Source organism: Lucilia sericata, unplaced genomic scaffold (assembly GCF_015586225.1).
Source record: "Lucilia sericata isolate MDLA Ls3-8-SP2 unplaced genomic scaffold, ASM1558622v1 Contig000530F_arrow, whole genome shotgun sequence".
Classification (NCBI taxonomy): domain Eukaryota; kingdom Metazoa; phylum Arthropoda; class Insecta; order Diptera; family Calliphoridae; genus Lucilia; species Lucilia sericata.
The window spans coordinates 187,083-211,275 of record NW_023994542.1 but is presented as its reverse complement, the minus strand read 5'-3'; the positions used below and the strand labels follow the sequence as shown (position 1 = coordinate 211,275).

The 24,193-nt window shown below is 31.2% G+C and overlaps 2 protein-coding genes across 7 annotated transcripts; one reads left to right on the top strand and one right to left on the bottom strand.

The window, feature by feature from the left end:
• Positions 1–2,186: 2,186 nt before the first annotated feature.
• Positions 2,187–24,186, top strand: LOC119605892 (serine-rich adhesin for platelets). 6 transcript variants are annotated; one of them, XM_037959235.1, is made up of 6 exons: positions 2,187–2,782; positions 8,315–9,352; positions 10,579–10,794; positions 11,096–11,892; positions 22,207–23,357; positions 23,449–24,186. In XM_037959235.1, exons 2-5 carry the CDS (start codon positions 8,418–8,420, stop codon positions 22,251–22,253), a joined length of 1,995 nt encoding a protein of 664 aa, XP_037815163.1. In that variant the 5' UTR covers positions 2,187–2,782; positions 8,315–8,417; the 3' UTR covers positions 22,254–23,357; positions 23,449–24,186. The 6 variants fall into 6 exon arrangements, with proteins under 6 accessions (XP_037815163.1, XP_037815160.1, XP_037815161.1 ...); XM_037959232.1 differs by lacking the exons at positions 22,207–23,357; positions 23,449–24,186 and having other exon boundaries at positions 2,188–2,571; positions 2,687–2,782; positions 11,096–12,834; XM_037959236.1 differs by lacking the exons at positions 22,207–23,357; positions 23,449–24,186 and adding an exon at positions 12,027–12,834 and having other exon boundaries at positions 2,189–2,782.
• LOC119605895 (Bardet-Biedl syndrome 5 protein homolog) lies at positions 18,681–20,201 on the bottom strand. Its single transcript, XM_037959239.1, has 5 exons — positions 20,018–20,201; positions 19,811–19,959; positions 19,566–19,755; positions 19,248–19,485; positions 18,681–19,184 (listed from the first exon to the last, which is right to left on the bottom strand). The coding sequence occupies exons 1-5, from the start codon at positions 20,083–20,085 to the stop codon at positions 18,720–18,722; spliced, it is 1,110 nt and encodes a 369-aa protein (XP_037815167.1). The 5' UTR covers positions 20,086–20,201; the 3' UTR covers positions 18,681–18,719.
• Positions 24,187–24,193: the final 7 nt, after the last annotated feature.

Genomic DNA, 24,193 nt, shown 5'->3' with positions numbered 1-24,193 from the left:
GGTCCTTAATAATCGATGGAATACATTTAGCAGTAAAGAACTTTTTATTTCAAATTAAAAATTTAATAGAAAAAATACATAAATCTTACTTTATATAAAATAGTTGTAGAACTAATAAAATTTTAAAAATTTACATTGTTTTTTTTCACAAATAAATTTATGTATTATTTTAAAACCGCAATTAAAAATGATATTTGTGGTTTTTGTTTCTTTTTTTTTTTGCAGTTAATATTGTTTTAATTGCAAATGTGGTCATTATTGATGTGTGTTTATTTGAATTGTATCTAGATAATTGAAAATTGTGGTTGAAAATCATGTAAAAATTGTTTATGACAGTTAAATTAATTATAAATTTATAAAAATCGAAAGAACTACAGGAAAAATTTAGTTAGCTAGCTAGCAAGCTTGTTAGTTAGTTAGTCAGTTAGTTAGTTAGTTAGTTAGTTAGTTAGTTAGTTAGTTAGTTAGTTAGTTAGTTAGTTAGTTAGTTAGTTAGTTAGTTAGTTAGTTAGTTAGTAGTTAGTTAGTTAGTTAGTTAGTTAGTTAGTTAGTTAGTTAGTTAGTTATTAGTTAGTTAGTTAGTTAGTTAGTTAGTTAGTTAGTTAGTTAGTAGTTAGTTAGTTAGTTAGTAGTAGTTAGTTAGTTAGTTAGTAGTAGTTAGTTAGTTAGTTAGTTAGTTAGTTAGTTAGTTAGTTAGTTAGTAGTTAGTTAGTTAGTTAGTTAGTTAGTTAGTTAGTTAGTTAGTTAGTTAGTAGTTAGTTAGTTAGTTAGTTAGTAGTTAGTTAGTTAGTAGTTAGTTAGTTAGTTAGTTAGTTAGTTAGTTAGTAGTTAGTTAGTTAGTAGTTAGTTAGTTAGTAGTTAGTTAGTTAGTTAGTAGTTAGTTAGTTAGTTAGTTAGTAGTAGTAGTTAGTTAGTTAGTTAGTTAGTTAGTTAGTTAGTTAGTTAGTTAGTTAGTAGTTAGTTAGTTAGTTAGTTAGTTAGTTAGTTAGTTAGTTAGTTAGTTAGTAGTTAGTTAGTTAGTTAGTAGTTAGTTAGTTAGTAGTTAGTTAGTTAGTTAGTAGTTAGTTAGTTAGTTAGTTAGTTAAGTTAGTTAGTTAGTTAGTTAGTTAGTTAGTTAGTTAGTTAGTAGTTAGTTAGTTTAGTTAGTTATTAGTAGTTAGTAGTTAGTAGTTAGTTGTAGTTGTTAGTTAGTATGTAGTTAGTTAGTTAGTTAGTTAGTTAGTAGTTAGTTAGTTTGTTAGTTAGTTAGTTTAGTTTAGTAGTAGTTAGTTAGTTAGTTAGTAGTTAGTTAGTTAGTTAGTTAGTTAGTAGTTAGTTCGAGTTAGCTTGTAGCTTGTTCATTCATAACTTTTAAAACCATTACATACTCTTAGGAGCAACTTAAATTATATAACGGATTTTGTGGTGGGTTTATTTTGAATATTGTTAATATTTATTACTTAAAACTACTCTTTCCTTCAAATGCTTTCATAAAGACTACGATTTTATTTTTTATGAAATAAAGTTTTTAAAAAAGCTGAGTTAAAAATTTGAAAAAATCAACTTCTATAGATGTTTAAACTTAGGCAAATCATGTTAAATCTTGTTTTTCTCTGCTGGCAATAACAACATGTTAAAGTCAACATTGCCAATATGTTGGTGTTATGTCTAAAATAACTAAAAAACGTTATTGTGTTAACATTTTAACAAAAAAAAAATGCAGATGTTAAATAATAAATATGTAGATTATCGTGATTATTTTATCATGACTATTTATCGTCATTATTTTATACAAATTGTAAAATTTTAAATATAGTATTTAAATTAACAGTTAAAGTTACCACTTCATTTAAATTCTTAACTTGGCAGCACTTTTATTTATTTGCCTGAAAGAAACATATGGCCACCTTATGTGAGTTCACCCACAACAACTCTTCAAGGAGTACAGATATTTAACGTTTTTAAGCTTTAATCCAAAACAAAATCATCAACAATAGAAAAAGTAGTTAAAAAACTATTTATAAACAATTATTAAATGTTAACTCTTAAAATGTAGTCAAGTTTTTTTGCATTAAACAAAAACACATATAAAATCGCTCATATTTGCTGAAAAAATCGCTTTAATTCAAACATTGTTTTTATGTGTGCCGTTGTGTATATCAGCTGTTATACCAAACTTTGGCGAAAGAAAAAACTAAAGCAGAAACACAATTAGAAGAAAATCTCTTCTACTCAGTAATTTTTTTTTCGCAAATCAATTAAAATCGTATTTTAAGTGAAAATATAATTAAAAATAAAACTTTAAAACAAAATTCAATATACAATCTTCAAAATAACTAAAAAATTCAAAAGAAATAACAGAATAAAAAAGGTAAAATATTGATGAGATGAAAATTTTTGCATAAACAATTTCGTTTTTTAATGAAAACAAAGAAGAACAAGCAACAAACGTAAAAGCCACAAAAATTGTATAGTAAACTAGAAGACGAACAAGTAACAAAAAAACCTACCAATGAGAAAAAATCGTATCGTATGTGTAGTAGTGTAAAAAATAGTAAACTAGAGTAAAAGAATGGAATAGTAATTGAAAGAGTGAGTGAAAAGAACAAAAAAATTACGATATTTTAAATGTAATCGCAGAAAGCTATGAATGAATATTTGTGTTGAAAATAATTTTTGTTTTAAAATTTCGAAATTTCTTCCAAAGAGTTTCTTTGGACCAGCAATTGTGATACATATATTTTCGAGAAAAAAAAAGGAAACCGGTTCCGGCTTTCTTCTAAAAGGACGTACTAAAATTGTGGTAAGATGGTCTTAAAATAAATTAAACTAATTGGTGTTGCCAGATATTTGTTAATGTGCTGAAGCCCAATTTATATTTGAAAATGTCTAAAATTAACAAATTTTATGTAATTAGTTTAAAAGAAGGATGTATGTGGACCTAGGCCTCCATTGGGTCTGGTGTCAAGGTACGGGCCACAATTTTAAAGATATTTTGATGAGATTTGAACCATACATGTTTTTCAACACAAGGACAAAGCATATTGGTTTAAAATTGGTCCAATATTTTACATATTCCCCATACAACTGGACTTTCTGATTTATAAATTTTAGCTCATTACAATGACATCTCTTCAGAAATATACAAAACTACGTTTTATATAAGCATAATTAACACTGTACAAAATCTGAAAAGGCCTTAAATGCGACGAAATTAAAATCTAAATAAATTCCCCCGAGATTTTGGTAGTATCGACCAAATATAAATGCTCTTTCAGAAAATTAGTTTTTCAATTCTGAGATTGGTATCTTTATAAAAATGTGGGAACTTTTATGTGAATTTCATAAATTTATGTGAATTATATAGTGGGATTACGTAATTTTATGCATTTGATAGCCAAATTATGGACCCACTTTAATTTTGTTTCGAAATTTTACTTGAAATACGGGATAGCTCCCATGTTCTACGAAAAATCTAATCAGAATACAACGCCTTTTTTTATTAAATTTCCAATAAGAATTATTAAAAATGACTATTCCCAAGAAATTTTTTACTAAATATACGATAATTTCAAACACGTTTCAAGCTCGCGATCACAACTTGAGTTGTCAATAATTCGATATTTTTGATCTCTGTAAGGAAAATTGTATATTTTATAGAATCTTCAACTCTACTACTTCTATATTATACTTGTTCTAGAATGTATGATTATATCGAATCAGAAAGTCCTTGTGAAATATAAATTTTGAGTATTACAAACACTAGCACATACGCTTTAACATTTTCTGTTATGTAGAGTATACAAATACAACATAAACCAACCCAGTTTTTGGTGTAACGATTCCGAAAATGATAAAATCAAAGTCGTATGTTTCATCCACATTTTTTCGGTATTTTTCAGCCGTAGTGGTAGCATACTTGATCCTTTGTTAATTAATTCGGAATATTACTTGTACTATGGAATAGAAAAATACTTTAACAAAAAACTATAGCGATACGACTACCTGATAGGTTTACATCTTAATAAGATAAGATATAAGATATAAACCCAGGATGCTTTCAGGATGACGTAAACCTTTTCTACTATTTAAAAATTCTAAATTTTTCTGATGAAATGTACCATTTCCTCAAAAAATCGAAAAAATCAAGAATTTTACCAATTATAACAGTGAATGTGATTAAGTGATTTTCGGGCTTTATGACCAATTTGGACTGATCCGGAAATCATTCTGCAATGATTTGCATTTGTATATAGAAAGCATAATAGTATTATTGTCGAATTTTGTCCCGATATAATTATTAGTTCATGAATTATTTCAGATTAAAAGATCTTCGGAAGTGGACTGCATATAAGAGCTACTTCGAATTGTAAGCCAATACGGGAAAAAATTCATGGAATGATTTGTTTATGTACAAAACATATTCGAGACGAATTTTATCCCGATACAATTATTAGTTCATGAGTTATTTGCGGTTAAATGATTTTCGGAAGTGGACTTTATAGGGGAGCTATAACCAATTATTAGCCGATCCGGAAAGGTGAATAATTTGTATATGTAGAAGACATATTTGTGTTGTATCCCAATATCGTTATTTCTCAATTAAATATGTATATATGGTTAAGAGATTTTCGTAATTTTTTCATCAATAGCTATTATTATTTATGGACCGATTTTACTGAATTTAAATAGTAAAGTTTCTCGAAAGCATTTTTGATTGATTTGTTGAAAATCTTGATCCTGAAAATGTGTAGGGACTACAGAAAATGTAATTCAACAATAGACTGATGAGCTATTTAATTAGTAAAGTCTGTAGTCGACTTGGCTATCTAAATGTGTACGGTTTACAGAAAATGTTATTCAACAATAGACTAATGAGCTATGTCCATCTGTCTGTAGTCGACATGGCTATGTGTAAGGATATATGTATATATTTAATAGGATCAGAAAATTATATTGTAGAAATTACAGCAATTATATTATATGTAGACTATTCTATAGTCTAGAATATGCTCTAATATATGTTCTAGTCTATAGTCTAGTTTATAGTCTAGTCTATAGTTTGTTTAGTCTATAGTCAAGTCTATAGTATACTCTATAGTATACTAAATAATCTATAGTCTAGTTTTTAGTCTAGTCTATAGTCTAGTCTATAGTCTAGTCTATAGTCTAGTCTATAGTCTAGTCTATAGTCTAGTCTATAGTCTAGTCTATAGTCTAGTCTATAGTCTAGTCTATAGTCTAGTCTATAGTCTAGTCTATAGTCTAGTCTATAGTCTAGTCTATAGTCTAGTCTATAGTCTAGTCTATAGTCTAGTCTATAGTCTAGTCTATAGTCTAGTCTATAGTCTAGTCTATAGTCTAGTCTATAGTCTAGTCTATAGTCTAGTCTATAGTCTAGTCTATAGTCTAGTCTATAGTCTAGTCTATAGTCTAGTCTATAGTCTGGTCTATATAGTCTAGTCTATAGTCTAGTCTATAGTCTAGTCTATAGTCTAGTCTATAGTCTAGTCTATAGTCTAGTCTAGTCTAGTCTATAGTCTAGTCTATAGTCTAGTCTATAGTCTAGTCTTAGTCTAGTCTATAGTCTAGTCTATAGTCTAGTCTATAGTCTATTCTATATAGTCTAGTCTATAGTCTAGTCATAGTCTAGTCTATAGTCTGTCTATAGTCTAGTCTATAGTCTGTCTAGTCTAGTCTATAGTCTAGTCTTAGTCTAGTCTATTAGTCGAGTCTATAGTCTAGTCTATAGTCTAGTCTATAGTCTAGTCTATAGTCTAGTCTATAGTCTAGTCTATAGTCTAGTCTATAGTCTAGTCTCTAGTCTAGTCTATAGTCTAGTCTATCGTCTAGTCTATAGTCTAGTCTATAGTCTAGTCTATAGTCTAGTCTATCTAGTCTAGTCTAGCTATAGTCTAGTCTATAGTCTAGTCTATAGTCTAGTCTATAGTCTAGTCTATAGTCTAGTCTATAGTCTAGTCTATAGTCTAGTCTATAGTCTAGTCTATAGTCTAGTCTATAGTCTAGTCTAGTAGTCTAGTCTATAGTCTAGTCTATAGTCTAGTCTATAGTCTAGTCTATAGTCTAGTCTATAGTCTAGTCTATAAGTCTAGTCTATAGTCTAGTCTATGTCTAGTCTATAGTCTAGGTCTATAGTCTAGTCTATGTCTAGTCTATAGTCTAGTCTATAGTCTAGTCTATAGTCTAGTCCTATAGTCTAGTCTATAGTCTAGTCTATAGTCTAGTCTATAGTCTAGTCATAGTCTATAGTCTAGTCTATAGTCTAGTCTATGTCTCTAGTCTATAGTCTAGTCTAGTCTATAGTCTAGTCATAGTCTATAGTCTAGTCCTATAGGGCTAGTCTATAGTCTAGTCTATAGTCTAGTCTAATAGTCTAAGTCTATAGTCTAGTCTATAGTCTAGTCTATAGTCTAGTCTATAGTCTAGTCTATAGTCTAGTCTATAGTCTAGTTTATAGTCTAGTCTATAGTCTAGTCTATAGTCTAGTCTATAGTCTCGTCTATAGTCTAGTCCAGCGGTTTCCCACCGTTTTTTACTTCGCGGACCCCCTTGAGGAATTTATTTAATTTCACGGACCCCCATACATATTTTGATATCTTATTGTTATAAATAATTGTTCATCCGAAAATTGTCTTAGTCCTGGTCCATAAACCCTATAAAATATTCCCGTACATTGAGAATATTTAGTATTTCGGAGATGTTTTCAATTGCATGGTTTTAAATATAGAATGACTTCTAACATGATGTTTAATTTTATGATCGTGAGAGCTTTTATGTTCATTTCTCGTCAAGGTAGCGAAAAGGTTTCTTTATCAAGTATTGTCGACATGTGCTTAAAGAGTCATGTTTCTAAATTTTTTTGCGATTGCATAGGAGTGAGCTGAGTATGTAAGCGAAGTTTTCGAGAAAATATGTGAATGTTAGACTTCTTCGATGTTGATGCGGAATGCGTTACCCACATAAAATATGACCTGAACTCTTTGCGAATGTACTGTGAATTTGGATCTTAAATTTGAATTTTAAAATACCTACGAATTATTTTACTGCGTGGTTTTGACTATTTACGCAAAACGCTATGAATTTTCTGATGTTGATTTAATAATATTGGACAACAAAATGAAGTTAAAATCTATGTAACACGTCGGAATGGAATATTTATATTTAAAATTAACTAGATTAACACTTTTGCTTACAATTAAAAAAAATATTATGAAATGTGACCTAACTTCATATTCCGGGATACCAGTATCAGTATTTAATTCTAAGGCAAATCATTATCCGTCTGATATAAAAACATTTATTTCGATACATATACATTTATAAAAATTACAAATCACGTAATACTTTACTTTATAAAAGTGAAACAATAAATTTGTAGGACCTAGCTTCATCCTGATAAACGACCGAAACAATAAAATTCAAAAAGTCACCAACAAATCTGGAGATATTTTTAATATTTTCTAACATATAGAGAATATTTATTATTCATGATTTTTTTCTTTTGTCTTCGCGGACCCCCTAGGATTGTGCTACGGACCACTAGGGGTCCGCGGACCCCCTTTTGGGAACCGTAGGTCTAGTCTATAGTCTAGTCTATAGTCTAGTCTAGTCTATAGTCTAGTCTATAGTCTAGTCTATAGTCTAGTCTATAGTCTAGTCTATAGTCTAGTCTATAGTCTAGTCTATAGTCTAGTCTATAGTCTAGTCTATAGTTTAGTCTAGTCTATAGTCTAGTCTATAGTCTAGTTTATAGTCTAGTCTATAGTCTAGTCTATAGTCTAGTCTATAGTTTAGTCTATAGTTTAGTCTATAGTCTAGTCTATTGTCGAGTCAATAGTTTAGTCTATAGACTAATACATAGTCTAGTTTAGAGCCTAGAGTCTGGTCTATAATATATTCTAGTCTAGTTTAGCGAATAGTTCTTTAAAAACTTTGCATACCTGGTAAAGGGTATAAAAAACACTGTTGTTTAAATACCCATTTTGTTTATCAATTAAAAATCATCCGGCAACATCATTGCATAAATTTAGTATGTATGAGTGAGTAGTTTTCAAATGCGTACATACGTGTGTGTGAGTGTAATTTTGCACAAAGAAGAGGGAGTCTGCAAAGTGGGGGTGTTCGTGTTTTGTGTCTGTTTTTTTTTTTAATTTTACAAGAATTCTTTACAAAATTTCAATAAAACAAGACAAAATTTTGTGGTAAACGTAACAGGGAAACTAAACTAAAACATAGAATAAGAAAAGAAAAAAGAATTGATCTTTCCAAGTTGCAAATGAGAGTGAATTTTTTATTGTTTCTGTTTAAATTGCAGGCAAGACGACTAAAAACCAACAATAACAACGGAAACAATATGTGTAAAGTATAAATATTATAAGAAAAACAAAATTGTTTTATATTTAAAACTTATTGTCATCATGTTGGTTGCAACACCGGGACAGACAACAGCTTACAGTACAATACACAATAATAATAACAACAACAGTAGTAGTAATGGTGGTGGCGTTGGCAGCAACACAGTGGCGGCTGCAACTACAACCAAAAAGTCCAACAGCTTAAACTCCACAAATACAACAGCCTCGGGTACACCGAAATCTTTGAACAACAATAATAGCCATACGGCAGCGGTGGTGGCAAATAAAAATTCTCTTAATTCCAATACACAACAATCTTACCATAATCATACAAATCTCAAACATGACAGCATAGTATCCCATAAACTTCAACAACAAAACAAAATGACAGCCACATCTTCCAGAGAAGCAATTTCATCGAACCTTACAGCTGCTGCAACAACTCATTCCTTAAAAAACGAAAATTCCACCAGTAACACAAACACTACCAACAATACCACCACCACCAACATCATCACCTCCAACTCCTCGAGCAAACAACAAAGTTTTATACAAACTCTTAAAGATTCTGTACAAAAAGCTTTAATTACCACAACCGGCACTAGTGGCAGCGGCCACAATTCCATTGTCACTAAACTTTCCACTGATAATAAATTACCAACAAATAGTAATAATTTGACAACGTCCATACACAATGTCACCTCATCTTCCGCAGCCACAACCCATAATGCAACTAAAGTCTCTACGACTACAACATCTACCAATTCGAGCAATTCAACAGCTGCTACTCAGTCCTTGTCGTCGTCAACATCATCGTCAGTGTCTCTGGTTCGTAGTAAATATTTTTCATGTTCATTGTCTAAACTGCATACGGTGGCGCCCACTATAATACATCGTTATCCGGAAGAGCGCCAGCATGCTAGCAGTACTGATAGTCTGCAAAAGGAAATGTGCCATTTTAAACCGATACGTATAGTGCCCACAACTCCATGGAAGAGGTGAGTGTTTTTATGGAAATAAATTTCGAACTATTCGACAGGGGAAAAAAGCTCTTTGAACAGACAACTTCCTTCTAAATCAGTTTTAAAAAATAGTTTTTCATAAAGAAAAAGCTGTTGAAATTTCTTTTAAAACAGCTTTTACTGAAAAAAAAACTTCACAAAAACTTTTTCTTTTCACAAAAGTGTTTTCTTGAAAATCAATTTTTGTAAAAATACTGTTTTAAAAATTTGTATTCTTTTTATAAAAAAAACTACATATTTTCACAAAAAAGCTTTTCTTAAAAAGAGCTTTCTTGAAAAACCTTTTTTACAAAAGAGCTTTCTTGAAAAACCTTTCTTACAAAAGAGCTTTCTTGAAAAACCTTTTTTACAAAAGAGCTTTCTTGAAAAAGCGCTTATCACACTGGAGCTTTCTTTAGAAATATGTTTTTCGCAGAGGGGCTTTCTTAAAAAAGCTCTAGTTTCTCTCTTTTTTTACGTTTTCGTTTACATTAAAAATTATTTTTAAGCTTTTTCTCAAAAGATCTTTCTTAAAAAAACGTTTGTCATAAAAGACTTAATTGAAAAAGCTTAAACATGTTTGCAACATTTCTTTGAAAGGGCTTAAAGAGCTCTAAAAACTAAACTTTGAAAGCACTTTTTCACAAATAACTTTTTTTAAAGCTCTTCCACACAAAGTTTTTTCAAAGCTCTTTTTCACAAAAATCTTTGTCAAATGCTCTTTTTTACAAAAAAGTTTTGTTGAAAAAGCTGTTTTTCACAAAAAAGTTATTTCTGCAAAGCAGCACTCTTGAAAAAACAGATTTTTATATAAGAGCTTTTCTGAAAAACTTTTTACGAAAGAGCTTTCTTAAAAACTGTTTTTTTTTTTTTTTTTTTGAAAAACCTTTTTTGAAAGAGCTCGAAAAAGCTTTCCTTAAAAAGTTCATTTTACAAAAAAGCTTTCACAAATATATTTTTGAAAAAAGCTCTTTCACAAAAATATTTTTGAAAAAATATAGCATATTTTTGAAAGCTCTATTAGAAGAAAATTTTGAGCAATTTTTCATGAAAAAAGCTTTCATTAAAAAAACCTATTTTAAATATAATTTCCTTTTAAATTCAAAGCTTTTTAAAAAGTTTTTTTTTAGCATAATCTCCATCACAAATAAAAGAAGAAAACTTTTCCAAAACTCACTTCCAAACAGAGCTAAAATATTTTTTTTAATTTCGTTTCTTTCCAGCGGCAGCAAATCTCGTGGCAATTCATTGCGTTTTCCCAAAGCAAATCTTGCCACTAAAAAAACTGAATTTGTTTTAAAATCCAACTGTGATGTTAATAATAGAAAGAAGAGACAACAACAAAATCGTACACAAACTGATAAAATCAATTTGGATAAAGATGATGATAATGAACAAGAAAATAAAGAATTTCATGGAATCTATAAACCAAAGCCAAGGTAATGTTAAAGAACTGAGTTCAAAAAACTGTATAAATTTGAATTTAAAAAAAATTTCATAAAAATGTTGGAATATTTATTAAAAAAAAAGTAAACTATGGAAATTCTCACAAATATGTGTTGTTATATATTGACAAATATAAACAATTGGGAAATAAAAATGTAATTTTTATTGGTGAAAAATTTTTTTTTGAATTGAAATTTTTAAGAAATTGTTTTAAACCAAATTTATAAAATGTAATTAATAATATCTTAACTGCAGAGTAAAAATTTACTAAATTAATTATAACTTTTATTAAAGCTTAACTTGTTTATCCACCTCCGTTACCACACCAAATCATCAATCGGCTTTTGTGTGTTTGGTAGCCCAAATGAAGAGTCTCGTAAATCTACAGTCCAAAAAACAACAAACCCCTAATGTTGTAGAGGGAGGCAATAATGAAACCATCAAAGAATTATATGTAAGAAAAAAACCAGCCAATAGAAAGTCTTTGACGGCCAGGGAAATAGAGTCAGCAAAGGAATTGTCCAAGAGTCGCACAACTCGTCTGACATTAAATAAACGTGTCTCAAATAGCACCACCAACAACAAAACCACCACACTAAACACTTCAAAAGAAAATGTTAAACGAACAAATGCCAAATCAAATAATAGTATTTCCAAATCATCAACGGCGGCAATAACAAAAGCCAAATCACGCAGAAAATTAGGACGTGCCAAATCGAAAACCATTAACCTGGTTAACTTGGCCTCCACAAGAGGCAAAGGAAAATTACAAAATAGTGTGTCTATGCCGGCGGTAGTGAGTAATGAAGCCACGGCCACCGCCACAGTGAACAAAAGATCACGTAAACGTAAACTAGATCCAGAAGAAGATGAAATAACTTCACCCAATAAAATCACTTCCAGTAAATCTCTAGCCCTAGGAGCACGTAAAAGTACTAGACTATCTAAGGATATGACTAGCAACACATTTAAATCACCCATCACTACTACTAACCTCAAAACATCTCAAAGAACACGCAAGAATCCCACAACGGTTGTATGTTTTTCACCACCATTAACACGTTCCCGACTGAAGCATTTAGCCGAACAGGGTAAGATTATAACAACTAATACAACAGCAACAACAGAAGTTAAAAAGCGTAGAAATTAAGTGATAAATTTTGTAATAATTGTTTTTTTCTTCCTTTCTTTCGTTTATGCATGTTTCTTTGTGGTTTTAAACAAGATCTCTGAAAAAGAATGAACACATTGTAACTAAATGTGATGGCTTAACGAATTTCTTTAATAATTTCCCATTTTATATTCTTGTTTTCTTTCTGTATCTCATTCCCTAGTATGTTTTGTTATTAAAAACTTATTAAAATCATAATTAAAAATATTCTACAAAAATTTGTCTTCATTGTTGCGGTAATGTTTTTGGCCACGAATTAAGTCACTAGCAAGCCAATAGACTTCTTCATAGAATCAAAATCAAAATAAAATATCATTCCTAAAAGCAAATAGTACCCAAAATTTGCTATTCTTATTTGTACTTTTATTGTCCAAAAACTGTAATATGTATGAAAAGCTATAAAACAAATGAATGTCATTTAAATATGAATTTCCCTCCAAAAAATTGTTCGTACTCGTCTGATTTCCATGTAAATGCCATTCCCGTGTTCCTAATATCAGTATGTCAGATTTTTGTTTTCACCTTTTTGAGAAGTTTATGTATAACTTTGTTATTCCGTTTATAATTTTTACAAATACACTGAAACCTAATCTATTGGACATGCTTTCGAGAATTTTGCTACTAAAAATCAGCTAAATTGTTACATATATAAAGGAGATATGAACAAAATTCCGAAAAACCAATAATACAAGCCGACAAATTTTTAACTCAAAGTATACAATTTCTAGAGAAAGAACTAGTTCACTAGTTTTGGTTCTGTTCTAGTTCTAATCTACTTCTGTTCTAATTGTAGTTCTATTTTAGTTCAGTTCTAGTTCAGTTTTAGTTCAGTTCTAGTTCAGTTCTAGTTCTAGTTCAGTTCTAGTTCAGTTCTAGTTCAGTTCTAGTTCAGTTCTAGTTCAGTTCTAGTTCAGTTCTAGTTCAGTTCTATTCAGTTCTTATTCAGTTCTTATTCAGTTCTAGTTCAGTTCTAATTCAGTTCTAGTTCAGTTCTAGTTCAGTTCTAGTTCAGTTCTAGTTCAGTTCTAGTTCAGTTCTAGTTCAGTTCTAGTTCAGTTCTAGTTCAGTTCTAGTTCAGTTCTAGTTCAGTTCTAGTTCAGTTCTAGTTCAGTTCTAGTTCAGTTCTAGTTCAGTTCTAGTTCAGTTCTAGTTCAGTTCTAGTTCAGTTCTAGTTCTAGTTCAGTTCTAGTTCAGTTCTAGTTCAGTTCTAGTTCAGTTCTAGTTCAGTTCTAGTTCAGTTCTAGTTCAGTTCTAGTTCAGTTCTAGTTCAGTTCTAGTTCAGTTCTAGTTCAGTTCTAGTTCAGTTCTAGTTCAGTTCTAGTTCAGTTCTAGTTCAGTTCTAGTTCAGTTCTAGTTCAGTTCTAGTTCAGTTCTAGTTCAGTTCTAGTTCAGTTCAGTTCTAGTTCAGTTCTAGTTCAGTTCAGTTCTAGTTCAGTTCTAGTTCAGTTCTAGTTCAGTTCTAGTTCAGTTATAGTTCAGTTCTAGTTCAGTTCTAGTTCAGTTCTAGTTTAGTTCTAGTTCAGTTCAGTTAGTTCAGTTCTAGTTCAGTTCTAGTTCAGTTCTAGTTCAGTTCAGTTCTAGTTCAGTTCAGTTCAGTTCAGTTCTAGTTCAGTTCAGTTCTAGTTCAGTTCTAGTTCAGTTCTAGTTCAGTTCTAGTTCAGTTCTAGTTCAGTTCTAGTTCAGTTCTAGTTCAGTTCTAGTTCAGTTCTAGTTCAGTTCTAGTTCAGTTCAGTTCTAGTTCAGTTCTAGTTCAGTTCTAGTTCAGTTCTAGTTCAGTTCTAGTTCAGTTCTAGTTCAGTTCTAGTTCAGTTCTAGTTCAGTTCTAGTTCAGTTCTAGTTCAGTTCTAGTTCAGTTCTAGTTCAGTTCTAGTTCAGTTCTAGTTCAGTTCTAGTTCAGTTCTAGTTCAGTTCTAGTTCAGTTCTAGTTCAGTTCTAGTTCAGTTCTAGTTCAGTTTTAGTTCAGCTCTAGTTCAGTTCTAGTTCAGTTCTATTTCAGTTCTAGTTTAGTTCTATTTCAGTTCTAGTTCTGTCCTATTTCAGTTTTAGTTCAGTTGTATTTCAGTTCTAGTTCTGTTCTGTTCAGTTCTAGTTCAGTTCTGTTCTGTTCTATTTCAGTTTTAGTTCTGTTCTATTTCAGTTCTAGTTCTGTTCTGTTTTAGTTCTGTTCTAGTTCTGTTCTAGTTCTGTTCTAGTTCTGTTCTAGTTCTGTTTTAGTTCGGTTCTAGTTCTGTTCTAGTCCTGTTTTAGTTCTGTTCTAGTTCTGTTCTAATACTGTTCCTCGAATTTTTCCATCACATCTGGGATTCGTGTCCTTCAACTTCAACTAGAGATATATCCGAAAATATGGGTTCTGGGAATTTTACTCATATTTGAAACATTTATGGGCAAAATTTGAGAATTTTTTGTAAAAGCTAAAGAAAAATCTAAAAATTATAGATCTTTTATTTAAAAATTTGTAGCGAAATTTTAGAATTTTTGTTACAAAAATACTAAATTTCTAAATTCTATTTATTTATTAATTATTAATTTTTTATTTTATTTTTTTTATTAAAATTTTTTTTTACAAAATTTTTATCTTCAACCAACAAAAATTTTAAAATCGTACTGGGGAAGGAATGATATAAATGATTACAATATAAATAAATGTATTATTACAAGAAAATTTAAAATTATACATTTTAAACTTAACAAAAACAAAAAAACTCAATTATTTATAAGAAAACTATATTAAAAAACAAAAACAAATTAAATTAATTATTAGTAGACATCAAAGTTTATACATGTGAAAGAATTAAAATTAAAACAAAAAATAACAATGTTTAAGCAAAACAAAAACCCTTAAATTTGCAAAAAATATATAAATAAACATTTCCTAATACAAAAAAAAATAACTCTTAAAGTAATAAAAATAAAAATTTAAAATAATATCTATAAGACAAATATTTAGTCATTATAAAAACAAAAATAAAGATATTTTCCTATAATTTATTTAATAAGTTCGAGGTTTTTTTACGATATTTAAAATTTCAAATATAAAAAATTAAATACTTATTTTAAACATAAAACATTTGTGTTTTTAAAAAACCATTTAAAAACTTTCTATGAAATTAAAAAAAAAGGAAACAGGAAGCGTAATAAAACTGTGTGTTGTGATATAAAATTGAAAAAAAATTATAATTTTATTCGTTTATAATTATAATTTGTATACAATTAATTTATTTTCTTTAGTTATTTTAACTTAAAAATGCACTTTATTCATTTTTATTTTTTAATTATTATATTGTAAGTTTAGAAAGTGCAAAACCATGTTGTGTAAGTGTAGCTTGTGCGTCGAGATATTTGAATTTTATTTAATTTAATTAATTTAGTAAGATTTATAAATTTTATGTTTAATTTATGTATTTTCTTACAAAAAAGAAAAAAATTGCAAAATTTAATCTAGTATTTAGTATAACCTAAAAAAAAGAAATATCAAGGCATATTGTAAAAGTCAAATAAAAACTAAAAAATAAAAAAAAAACACAAGACACAAATTACACAATTATTACAATTTAAATTATTATAAACAGAAAAATTAATGAGCCACTAATTAATATAAATAAATAAAAAATTAAGTAATAAAATTAAATGTTTTCGTAGTTTAAAGGAATTCACTTCAAGATAAAATACAAAAAGCTAAAAAATACTATAGAAAATACCACATAGCACATGGAAAATTCTGTACTTTAGTACTGTCATAAAATACCGCGGTACCTCCAAAACATTTTCGGTATTTTTTTCTAACTTATAAACATTTGATAAATAATTCACTTATTAGGTAATATAGTCTAGTCTATAGTCTATTCTATAGTCTATTTTATAGACTAGTCTATAGTCTACTTTATAGTCTATTTTATAGTCAAGTCTATAGTGTAGTCTATAGTCTCGTCTATAGTAGTCTAGTCTATAGTCTAGTCTATAGTCTAGTCTATAGTCTAGTCTATAGTCTAGTCTATAGTCTAGTCTATAGTCTAGTCTATAGTCTAGTCTATAGTCTAGTCTATAGTCTAGTCTATAGTCTAGTCTATAGTCTAGTCTATAGTCTAGTCTATAGTCTAGTCTATAGTCTAGTCTATAGTCTAGTCTATAGTCTAGTCTATAGTCTAGTCTATAGTCTAGTCTATAGTCTAGTCTAGTCTAGTCTATAGTCTAGTCTATAGTCTAGTCTATAGTCTAGTCTATAGTCTAGTATAGTCTAGTCTATAGTCTAGTCTATAGTCTAGACTATAGTCTAGTCTATAGTCTAGTCTATAGTCTAGTCTATAGTCTAGTCTATAGTCTAGTCTATAGTCTAGTCTAGTCTATAGTCTAGTCTATAGTCTAGTCTAGTCTAGTCTATAGTGTAGTTTAGTCTAGTCTATAGTCTAGTCTAGTCTATAGTCTAGTCTAGTCTATAGTCTAGTCTAGTCTAGTCTAGTCTAGTCTAGTCTATAGTCTAGTCTAATCTAGTCTAGTCTATAGTCTAGTCTATAGTCTAGTCTAGTTTAGTCTATAGTCTAGTCTATAGTCTAGTCTATAGTCTAGTCTATAGTCTAGTCTATAGTCTAGTCTATAGTCTAGTCTATAGTCTAGTCTATAGTGTAGTCTATAGTGTAGTCTATAGTCTAGTCTATAGTCTAGTCTATAGTCGTCTATAGTCTAGTCTATAGTCTAGTCTATAGTCTAGTCTATAGTCTAGTCTATAGTCTAGTCTAGTCTATAGTCTAGTCTATAGTCTAGTCTATAGTCTAGTCTATGGTCTAGCCTATAGTCTAATTTATAGTCTAGTCTATAGTTTAGTCTATAGTCTAGTTTGTAGTCTATAGTCTAGTCAATTGTCTAGTCAATAGTCTAGTCTATAGTCAGGTCTATAGTCTAGTCTATAGTCTAGTTTGTAGTCTATAGTCTAGTCAATAGTCTAGTCTATAGTCTAGTCTATAGTCAGGTCTATAGTCTAGTCTATAGTCTAGTCTATAGTCTAGTTTATAGTAGACTAGACTATACTATAGCCTATTGTCTAGTCTATAGTCTAGTCTATAGTCTGGTCTATAGTATAGTCTATAGTCTTGTCTATAGTCTAGTCTATAGTCTAGTCTATAATCTAGTCTATATTGTCTATAGTCTAGTCTATAGTCTAGTCTATAGTCTAGTCTATAGTCTAGTCTATAGTCTAGTCTATAGTCTAGTCTATAGTCTAGTCTATAGTCTAGTCTATAGTCTAGTCTATAGTCTAGTCTATAATCTAGTCTATATTCTAGTCTATAGTCTAGTCTAGTCTATTGTCAAGTCTATAGTCAAGTCTATAATCTGGTCTATGATATGGTGATAATCTAATCTATAGTCTATAGTATAGACTATACTATAATAGTATAGACTCATATAGTATATGGACTATAGTGTAGCCTATAGTCTAACCTAGAGTCTAGTCTATAATCTGGTTTGTAATCTAGTCTTTGTCTAGTCCGTAGTCTAGTCTAGGCTATAGTTTCACTCATGGGAAGATAGTGAGTCATTGGGTGATAAGTGTGGTGATGGATGGACTGTTGCAATACTATCGAACCATGGCACTGCCTAAGGAGGAGTGCTATTTCCTCTTCTGTGGAATGTGACTACAAACGCCCTACTGATGGAATATTAAAACTACTGCTTACACTGACGCCGTTACTCTATTGATATTAGGAAAATTCATTGTATGAAATTAGTACTCAGATTACTGAGTATAAGAAGAAATGGGTATCACTCCTGCGATGTTAGTTTTCAACCGATTTGAGTACCTTACAAAAGTCCTCAATTTATCGATATCAACCCTGATAATAACCGAGGTCTGGAAATTGGGCAAGGTTGTTTCCTTACTGAAACGAAAGAAAAGTGCAAACCAGGGAGAATGAAACAGGCCAATCCCCCTCCAGTCACCAATTGGCAAGACACTTGAGGCCCTACTCCTCCAGGAATTACAACAACATCTACATCCAGCAGATCATCAACATGAATTTCGTTTAAAGCACCGCACAACAAGTTTTAACCGCCATCACCACACAAGTTTGCCACGCCTTGTGTGGCAACACCAAGAGTTGGCTAGTGAATTGCATGTGTGGACGACAGTAATTCGTGGAGTTTAGAAACCAAAGATCCAAGTCTAGTAAAATTAAACAGGGAGAAAAATCCAGACGGTAAATGATCACAAAATACTTAGTGTCACATTCGATAGCCTCCCTATGTCCTCCGCGCACACCACTGCAATCAGCAACTAGTCTTGGAATGGATAAAGAAATCTTGTAGTTAACCTACTAAACGATTGGCCGGTCGATGGCAAACTACACAGCGCCAGTGTGGATTCCGAAAGTTTGCGACCCACAATAGAAGAAGCTCCAAAGATGTCAAAGCGTAGCCCTTAGAACAGTAACAGACTGTATTCAAATGACGTCAAAAGAACACCTACATGACGAGACGAAGATGCTTTCGGATATGAGACATAACACCATGCTATCAAAGATGTTTTGTCCAACCGATTTAAATGGTGGTTGTGCATAACTTACCCTTTATCTCTTTATAATATTGCCTCTTATTCCCCTCCAAAAAAAAAAAGAACAATGCCGCAAACGTTTTCGAGCTTTGGGATATCCTTTCGATATAACCTAATATGGATTTCCATTATCATAAATAAAAATCTCTAAAAATACCAATAAAATTCCTATTTTTTATTGTTTCTTTTTATTTTTCTTTAATAAATCATTCCTCTTCCACCAATATCATTTGCTGCGGCAAAACATCCCATAAATCTTTCAACTTATAACCATCGCGTATACGTTCCATGGCAAAACCCAATTCCTTACAATAGACTGGCTCCCGGGGCGGTTTCTCCTCACCCACCGACAAACTACCTTCGGCCAAATAAGTATTTAACTTAGAATTGATTTCCTTCTCCTGACGTTCGTCGATTTCTTGAAACTCCTCTATGCGTATCTCCTTGCGTTGAGCATTTGCCGAGGCATTTTGTTTTTCCAATTCTGTGCTTTCATAGGCAATACCAAAATTAGGATTTTCCGTAAAGATCGAATGCAAAGAAATAAGTTCTTGAAAAATTTCCGTTAAACGTTCGGGAGGATCAATGCGAAAGCCTAAAACGTAACCACCTCCCGTCTCAGCGGTTTGTACTACTAAGGCTGGTCCATATTTAGATTCGCGTATGCGTATCTGGGTATAAAGAAGAAGAAATTCTTTAGTTTGGGTTCGTTTAGTTTTCGGAGATAAACTTACATTAGCTATTTGCATATAGGGTAAACTTATATTGAAGGTCTCATTGGCATCAGCATACCAAACCACACGTATATTGCTGACCACAAAACAACCCAAATTACCTTGATCACTCGATAAATTCCAAACACCTTCGACTTTATTGAATACCTGTTCTTGGGGTAAAATAATCAATTGACCGGATTGTAAAATGGCACCACGTAACTTTAAATCGCGATACAAATAGGTGCGTTGATATAAGCTGGATTAAAACAAGAATTGGGAAATTAAGATTTGCATTTAATTATAAATATGGAGTTTGTCTTCAACGTTTTTACTCACTGATATATATCAAAAACACTTTGGAATATAGGCTTATGTTTTCGCTCCGTTTCCCCTGATACATCCGTAAAAAGGAATTCAAATCTTGTGCTGCCGCCTATAGCCAAAATATATAAAGCCAAACAATTTCCCCGGATTTTATTGGTCACAGTTTTGGTATTAATATTGGCAATACGACCATAACCAATGGCTAAAAATCAACTATATAGTTAAAAATTCCAAGAACTTTGAAAACAAAAACTTACAAAGATTAAACTTCTTATGGACCAAAGAATACCAAATTAAACGCAAATTTGTAGCCAATAAACGTCCCGAATCTCCGGGATTTCCTTTAGTATCCTCAATGTAATAGATGGTGGATAATACCTTTTCACCATTACGTAGACGTTTTTGACTAAAATTGTATTTAATAATTAGAGTTTTTGAATATTATTAATGATTTCTAGACCTACACATGGGCTGTATCAAATTTGATTTCTTTATCCTCCCACAATAAACTGAATGGTTCAATGGTTTCCATTTTTTCGGTAATATTTTTTAATAGAATTTCTTTTCCCTTAAGTGTAAATCAGCCACTTGTTGTGGCCATTTGGTTTAATTAAATTTGTATACAAGTTGCTAGGATACGTAAATTCATCAAAACAATGTTGTCAATATGGTTGGAATATTAAAAAAATGTTACTAAACTATGGACAGGATGAACTATGATTGATACATCTTCCTTTAATCGAGAACATTCGATTGTTACAATCATTAATCTTCATTGATCAGTGATGAATTATAATTATTCATCACTGATGGACAATGTTTAAAGGAATCGCTGTAAATAAAGCAGAAACTGAACTTGTTCATTTGAACAGACGATATAATATGTACAGTGTCTCTCATAATTATTCGAATTTGGGTAAACTATAAAAAGAAACCAAATTTAATAATATATTTTGTGTGTAAAATAAATAAATTAATTTGTTATATTGTCTAGATAGTCCTTATGTTTGATATCACGCTTTTTAAAACTTGAAAAATTTGTATTGACTTAAATTAATTGTGCTTTTTTAAAAAAAGTCCATGAAATTGCCTCACAAAAGTATACGAATTTTTCCTGTATTTCATATTTGATCATATTATACGCAACACAAATTTTAGAATCGAATGGTTTTTATGCGTAATATTGTTTTAAGGGGTTACTATCCACGGAAAGGATATATTTTTGGCCCATTTGGTCCACAATTTTGGGGAATTTGTACCCTTTTTTCATGTAATATCATTAAAATAGCGATTTTTTACCATAATTGTAAATTTTTCTCCTTTTTTCCAGAGATAAAACAAAAATTTGATATTGGGACTCAAAAGACCCCTTGGGGTATCTAAAAATAATATCTTTTGTTACAAGAATCTGTATTTAAACGTTCCAAGATAAATTATTCGGATCATTCTTCTTTCGCTAATTCAATATATTGGAACTTAAGTCCATTTTTATAATACTAGGATCAACTATTTTCGGGGAAAGTTTTTTGGCATATATTCTTTTAGATATCAGCTTTTATACATTTTAAGTTTTCAATGTGTTGTGGAAGTGTACAACTCCAAAACATGCCTCGAAGAAACACCATTCAAAATAGTAAAATCATTATTTTTATATAGCAATGGCCTCCATGCTGCATGGCACGATATCATTATGATCACATCAAAAATGTTGATATGTGTTTAAATATTATTTACTATGATCAAATTAAAACCAAAATTTAGGACTTACAGTGTTATTGTAACGGGCAACATAAGCGTGAAAGTTACGAGTAGTAAAAACTGAAATCTACTATATAGGATGACGTTTTGTTAAGGCATGTTTTGGGGTTATATACCGCTATAATATATTGAAAATTTAAAATACATTAGTGCCAATATGTACATGAATATACACTAGACAACTTTGTCGGAAAATATCGTCCCTAGAGGTACGAAAAGGGACTTATGATCCAGATAATTCAATTAGAAAATGCAAAACGATAGCAAAAATACATCTTGGAACGTTTAAGTACAGATCCTTATAACAAAAAATATTATTTTTAGATACCCTATGGTTTCTATTTAATTCCAATATTAAATTTTGGTTTTATCTCTGGAAAAAGGGTGAAAACATTACAAATATAGCCAAAAATCGCCATTTTAATGATATTACATGAAAAGAGGGTACAAATCCCCCAAAATTGTGGACCAAATGGGTCAAAAATATATCCATGCGGTTGATAGTAACCCCTTAAAACCATATTAAGCATAAAACCATGCGATTCTAAAATGTGTGTATCGTATAATATGATCAAATATGAAATACAGGAAAAATTCGCATACTTTTGTGAAGTAGTTTCATGGACTTTTTTTAAAAAGAGCATAACTAATTTAAGTAAATGTAAAGTTTTCAAGTTTTAAGGGGCGTGATATCAAAACTAAAGACTATCTAGACAATATAACAAATTTATTTATTTATTTCCCACACAAAATATATTATTAAATTTGGTTTCTTTTCATAGTTTACCTAAATTCGAATACTTATGAGAGACACTGTATATGTAAGTAGATAACATCAGTCAGCCTTCGTTAGTTGGCATCGAGCTAAGTTTATATAATGGAACTGTGTTTTTAGGTTCCTTCCTTAATGGCAAATTTTCATCGAAGGACAATACTCAGTAAATAATGAAGAAGAAACTCAACGTATACTATATGCGCTGTAATTCAAATGGTAGCCCATTCTAATGGATGTATTGTCTGGTGGGAGTCTTTGAAAGCAGACAAGTATAGAAAGCTATTCAATAAAGTCCAAATATGTGTCTTTTTGGGGATTACAGGTGCTATAGAAAGTACACTACAAACGGCATTGGTTATCCTACTATATCTTTCCCCTATTGAACACTATGTAGACGGTGTGGCATTCCTGTTCATGGAATATTTTTGTATGTCGGACAACAAAGTTTTCGAATAGAGACGATTGATTTGGATTCGATAAACTGTTCACGGGATTTCAAGGGAAATTCCCAACAATCTGGGAAGCAAAGAAACTGATACGGGATCATAGAATTTCAACTGTCAGACAGCACTCAGGCTATTGATATGACATACAGTACATTCTTGCAAGACTCGGAGGGAAGGGGGTAAAATCACACTTTTGCACTTTTAATGCATTATTTCTGAAAGATTCCGAAGCATTTCTCTACTAGTTCTAGATCATTAAAATGGATTGCAGAGAATCTAACGCTTTATGGCCAAAACTTGTTGCAAAGGTTACCAATATACTTACGGAACTTGGCAAATGTAGTAGAAGGTTGTGAAGGTGACATTGCTCCATTAGAGCTTTTTTTTAGTAAACGGAACAATAACCTACCGGGCACGCCATTCAGTTTCTTGGGCTGTTGGAATCGCGAATTCTAGCGTCCTTAAGTGCCATAAAACAGAAATCATGAAGCTTACTAAATTGTCCTGTTCATATCAGACTGACATCAACCAGATCCTTAAATTTGCGGTCTTTAGTTGAAGAAAATATAAATCCGTTAGATGGTGTTTTGGGAGGCCCCTCCGTTAACATCCCAGTAGGAACTGCTTTGATAGCTTGGTGTTATGTTCCATAACCGAAGATCTTCATCTCGTCATGTATGTAGGTGTTCTTCTGACGTCATTTGTATACAGCCTGTTACTGTTCTAAGGGCTGCATTTTGACAGCTTTCGAACTTCTTCCATTATATATCGCTAACTCTCGGAGTCCACACTGGCGTAGTTTACCACTGTCCGAGCAATCGTTTGGTATGTAGTTAAAAAAGTTTCTATATCTATTCCCCAAGTGCTGCCAACTAAAGAGTTGAGTATCTTATTTCTACTTCGCATTTTGTTGCAGATTGCAGTGGTGTGCGCGTAGGACATAAGGAGGCTATCGAATTTGACACCAAGTATTTTGGAATAATTTACCGTCGGGATTTTGGGATTTTTTCGCCATCGACTGTCGCATCCAATTCTAGAACTACTTCCTTTGTCCAAGCAGTGAAGATAGGATTTTGTCGGTGATATTTTCAAATTCCTCAAATGGAAGAAGCTGGAAAGATCACATAAGTAAATGTTTACAAACCGCAAAGGCCATCAATACTATTGCCCTTATCCGTGCCCAATATCGAGCCGTCATCGGCGTACGATGACATGTTTAGAAATATAGAAATTAAACAGGACTCGCGAAAGGACCTTGGGGAACTCCCATTTAAATTCTACGAGACTTGGATCTCTGGTTCCTAAACTCCACGAATAACTGTCCTCCAAACATTTAATTCACTAGCCATCTCTTGGTATTGGCGGAGAGATCTGTTGTAAAATATCTCTGAAGAGAATGGCGCCATTGACCATATCAAAAGCTTTTGATAGATCGAGTTGAACAAGGGCCGTACGTTGACTTAATGGGGCCTTATTAAGGCCGTGGTAAGCTTGTGTGGTGATGGCAGTTAAATCTGTTGTTGTTCTGTACTTTGCACGGAATCCGTGTTGATGTGGATATTGTTGTAACTCCGGAAGGAGTAGTGTCGAACGATTGTAAACCAAGTTGTTTCTACAATTATATTCCAGTCAAAGTATCGAAAATACATGGGCTTATATTT

Bases quoted from the DNA above. Each gene is read 5' to 3' on its own strand.
- LOC119605892 (XM_037959233.1), top strand. From the start codon at position 8,418: ATGTTGGTTGCAACACCGGGACAGACAACAGCTTACAGTACAATACAC. The intron at 9,353-10,578 runs GTGAGTGTTTTT...GTTTCTTTCCAG, and splicing joins CCCACAACTCCATGGAAGAG to CGGCAGCAAATCTCGTGGCA. The intron at 10,795-11,095 runs GTAATGTTAAAG...CTTTTATTAAAG, and splicing joins ATCTATAAACCAAAGCCAAG to CTTAACTTGTTTATCCACCT.
- LOC119605895 (XM_037959239.1), bottom strand. From the start codon at position 20,085: ATGGAAACCATTGAACCATTCAGTTTATTGTGGGAGGATAAAGAAATC. The intron at 19,960-20,017 runs GTAGGTCTAGAA...ATACAATTTTAG, and splicing joins AAATTTGATACAGCCCATGT to TCAAAAACGTCTACGTAATG. The intron at 19,185-19,247 runs GTAAGTTTATCT...CTTTATACCCAG, and splicing joins CCTATATGCAAATAGCTAAT to ATACGCATACGCGAATCTAA.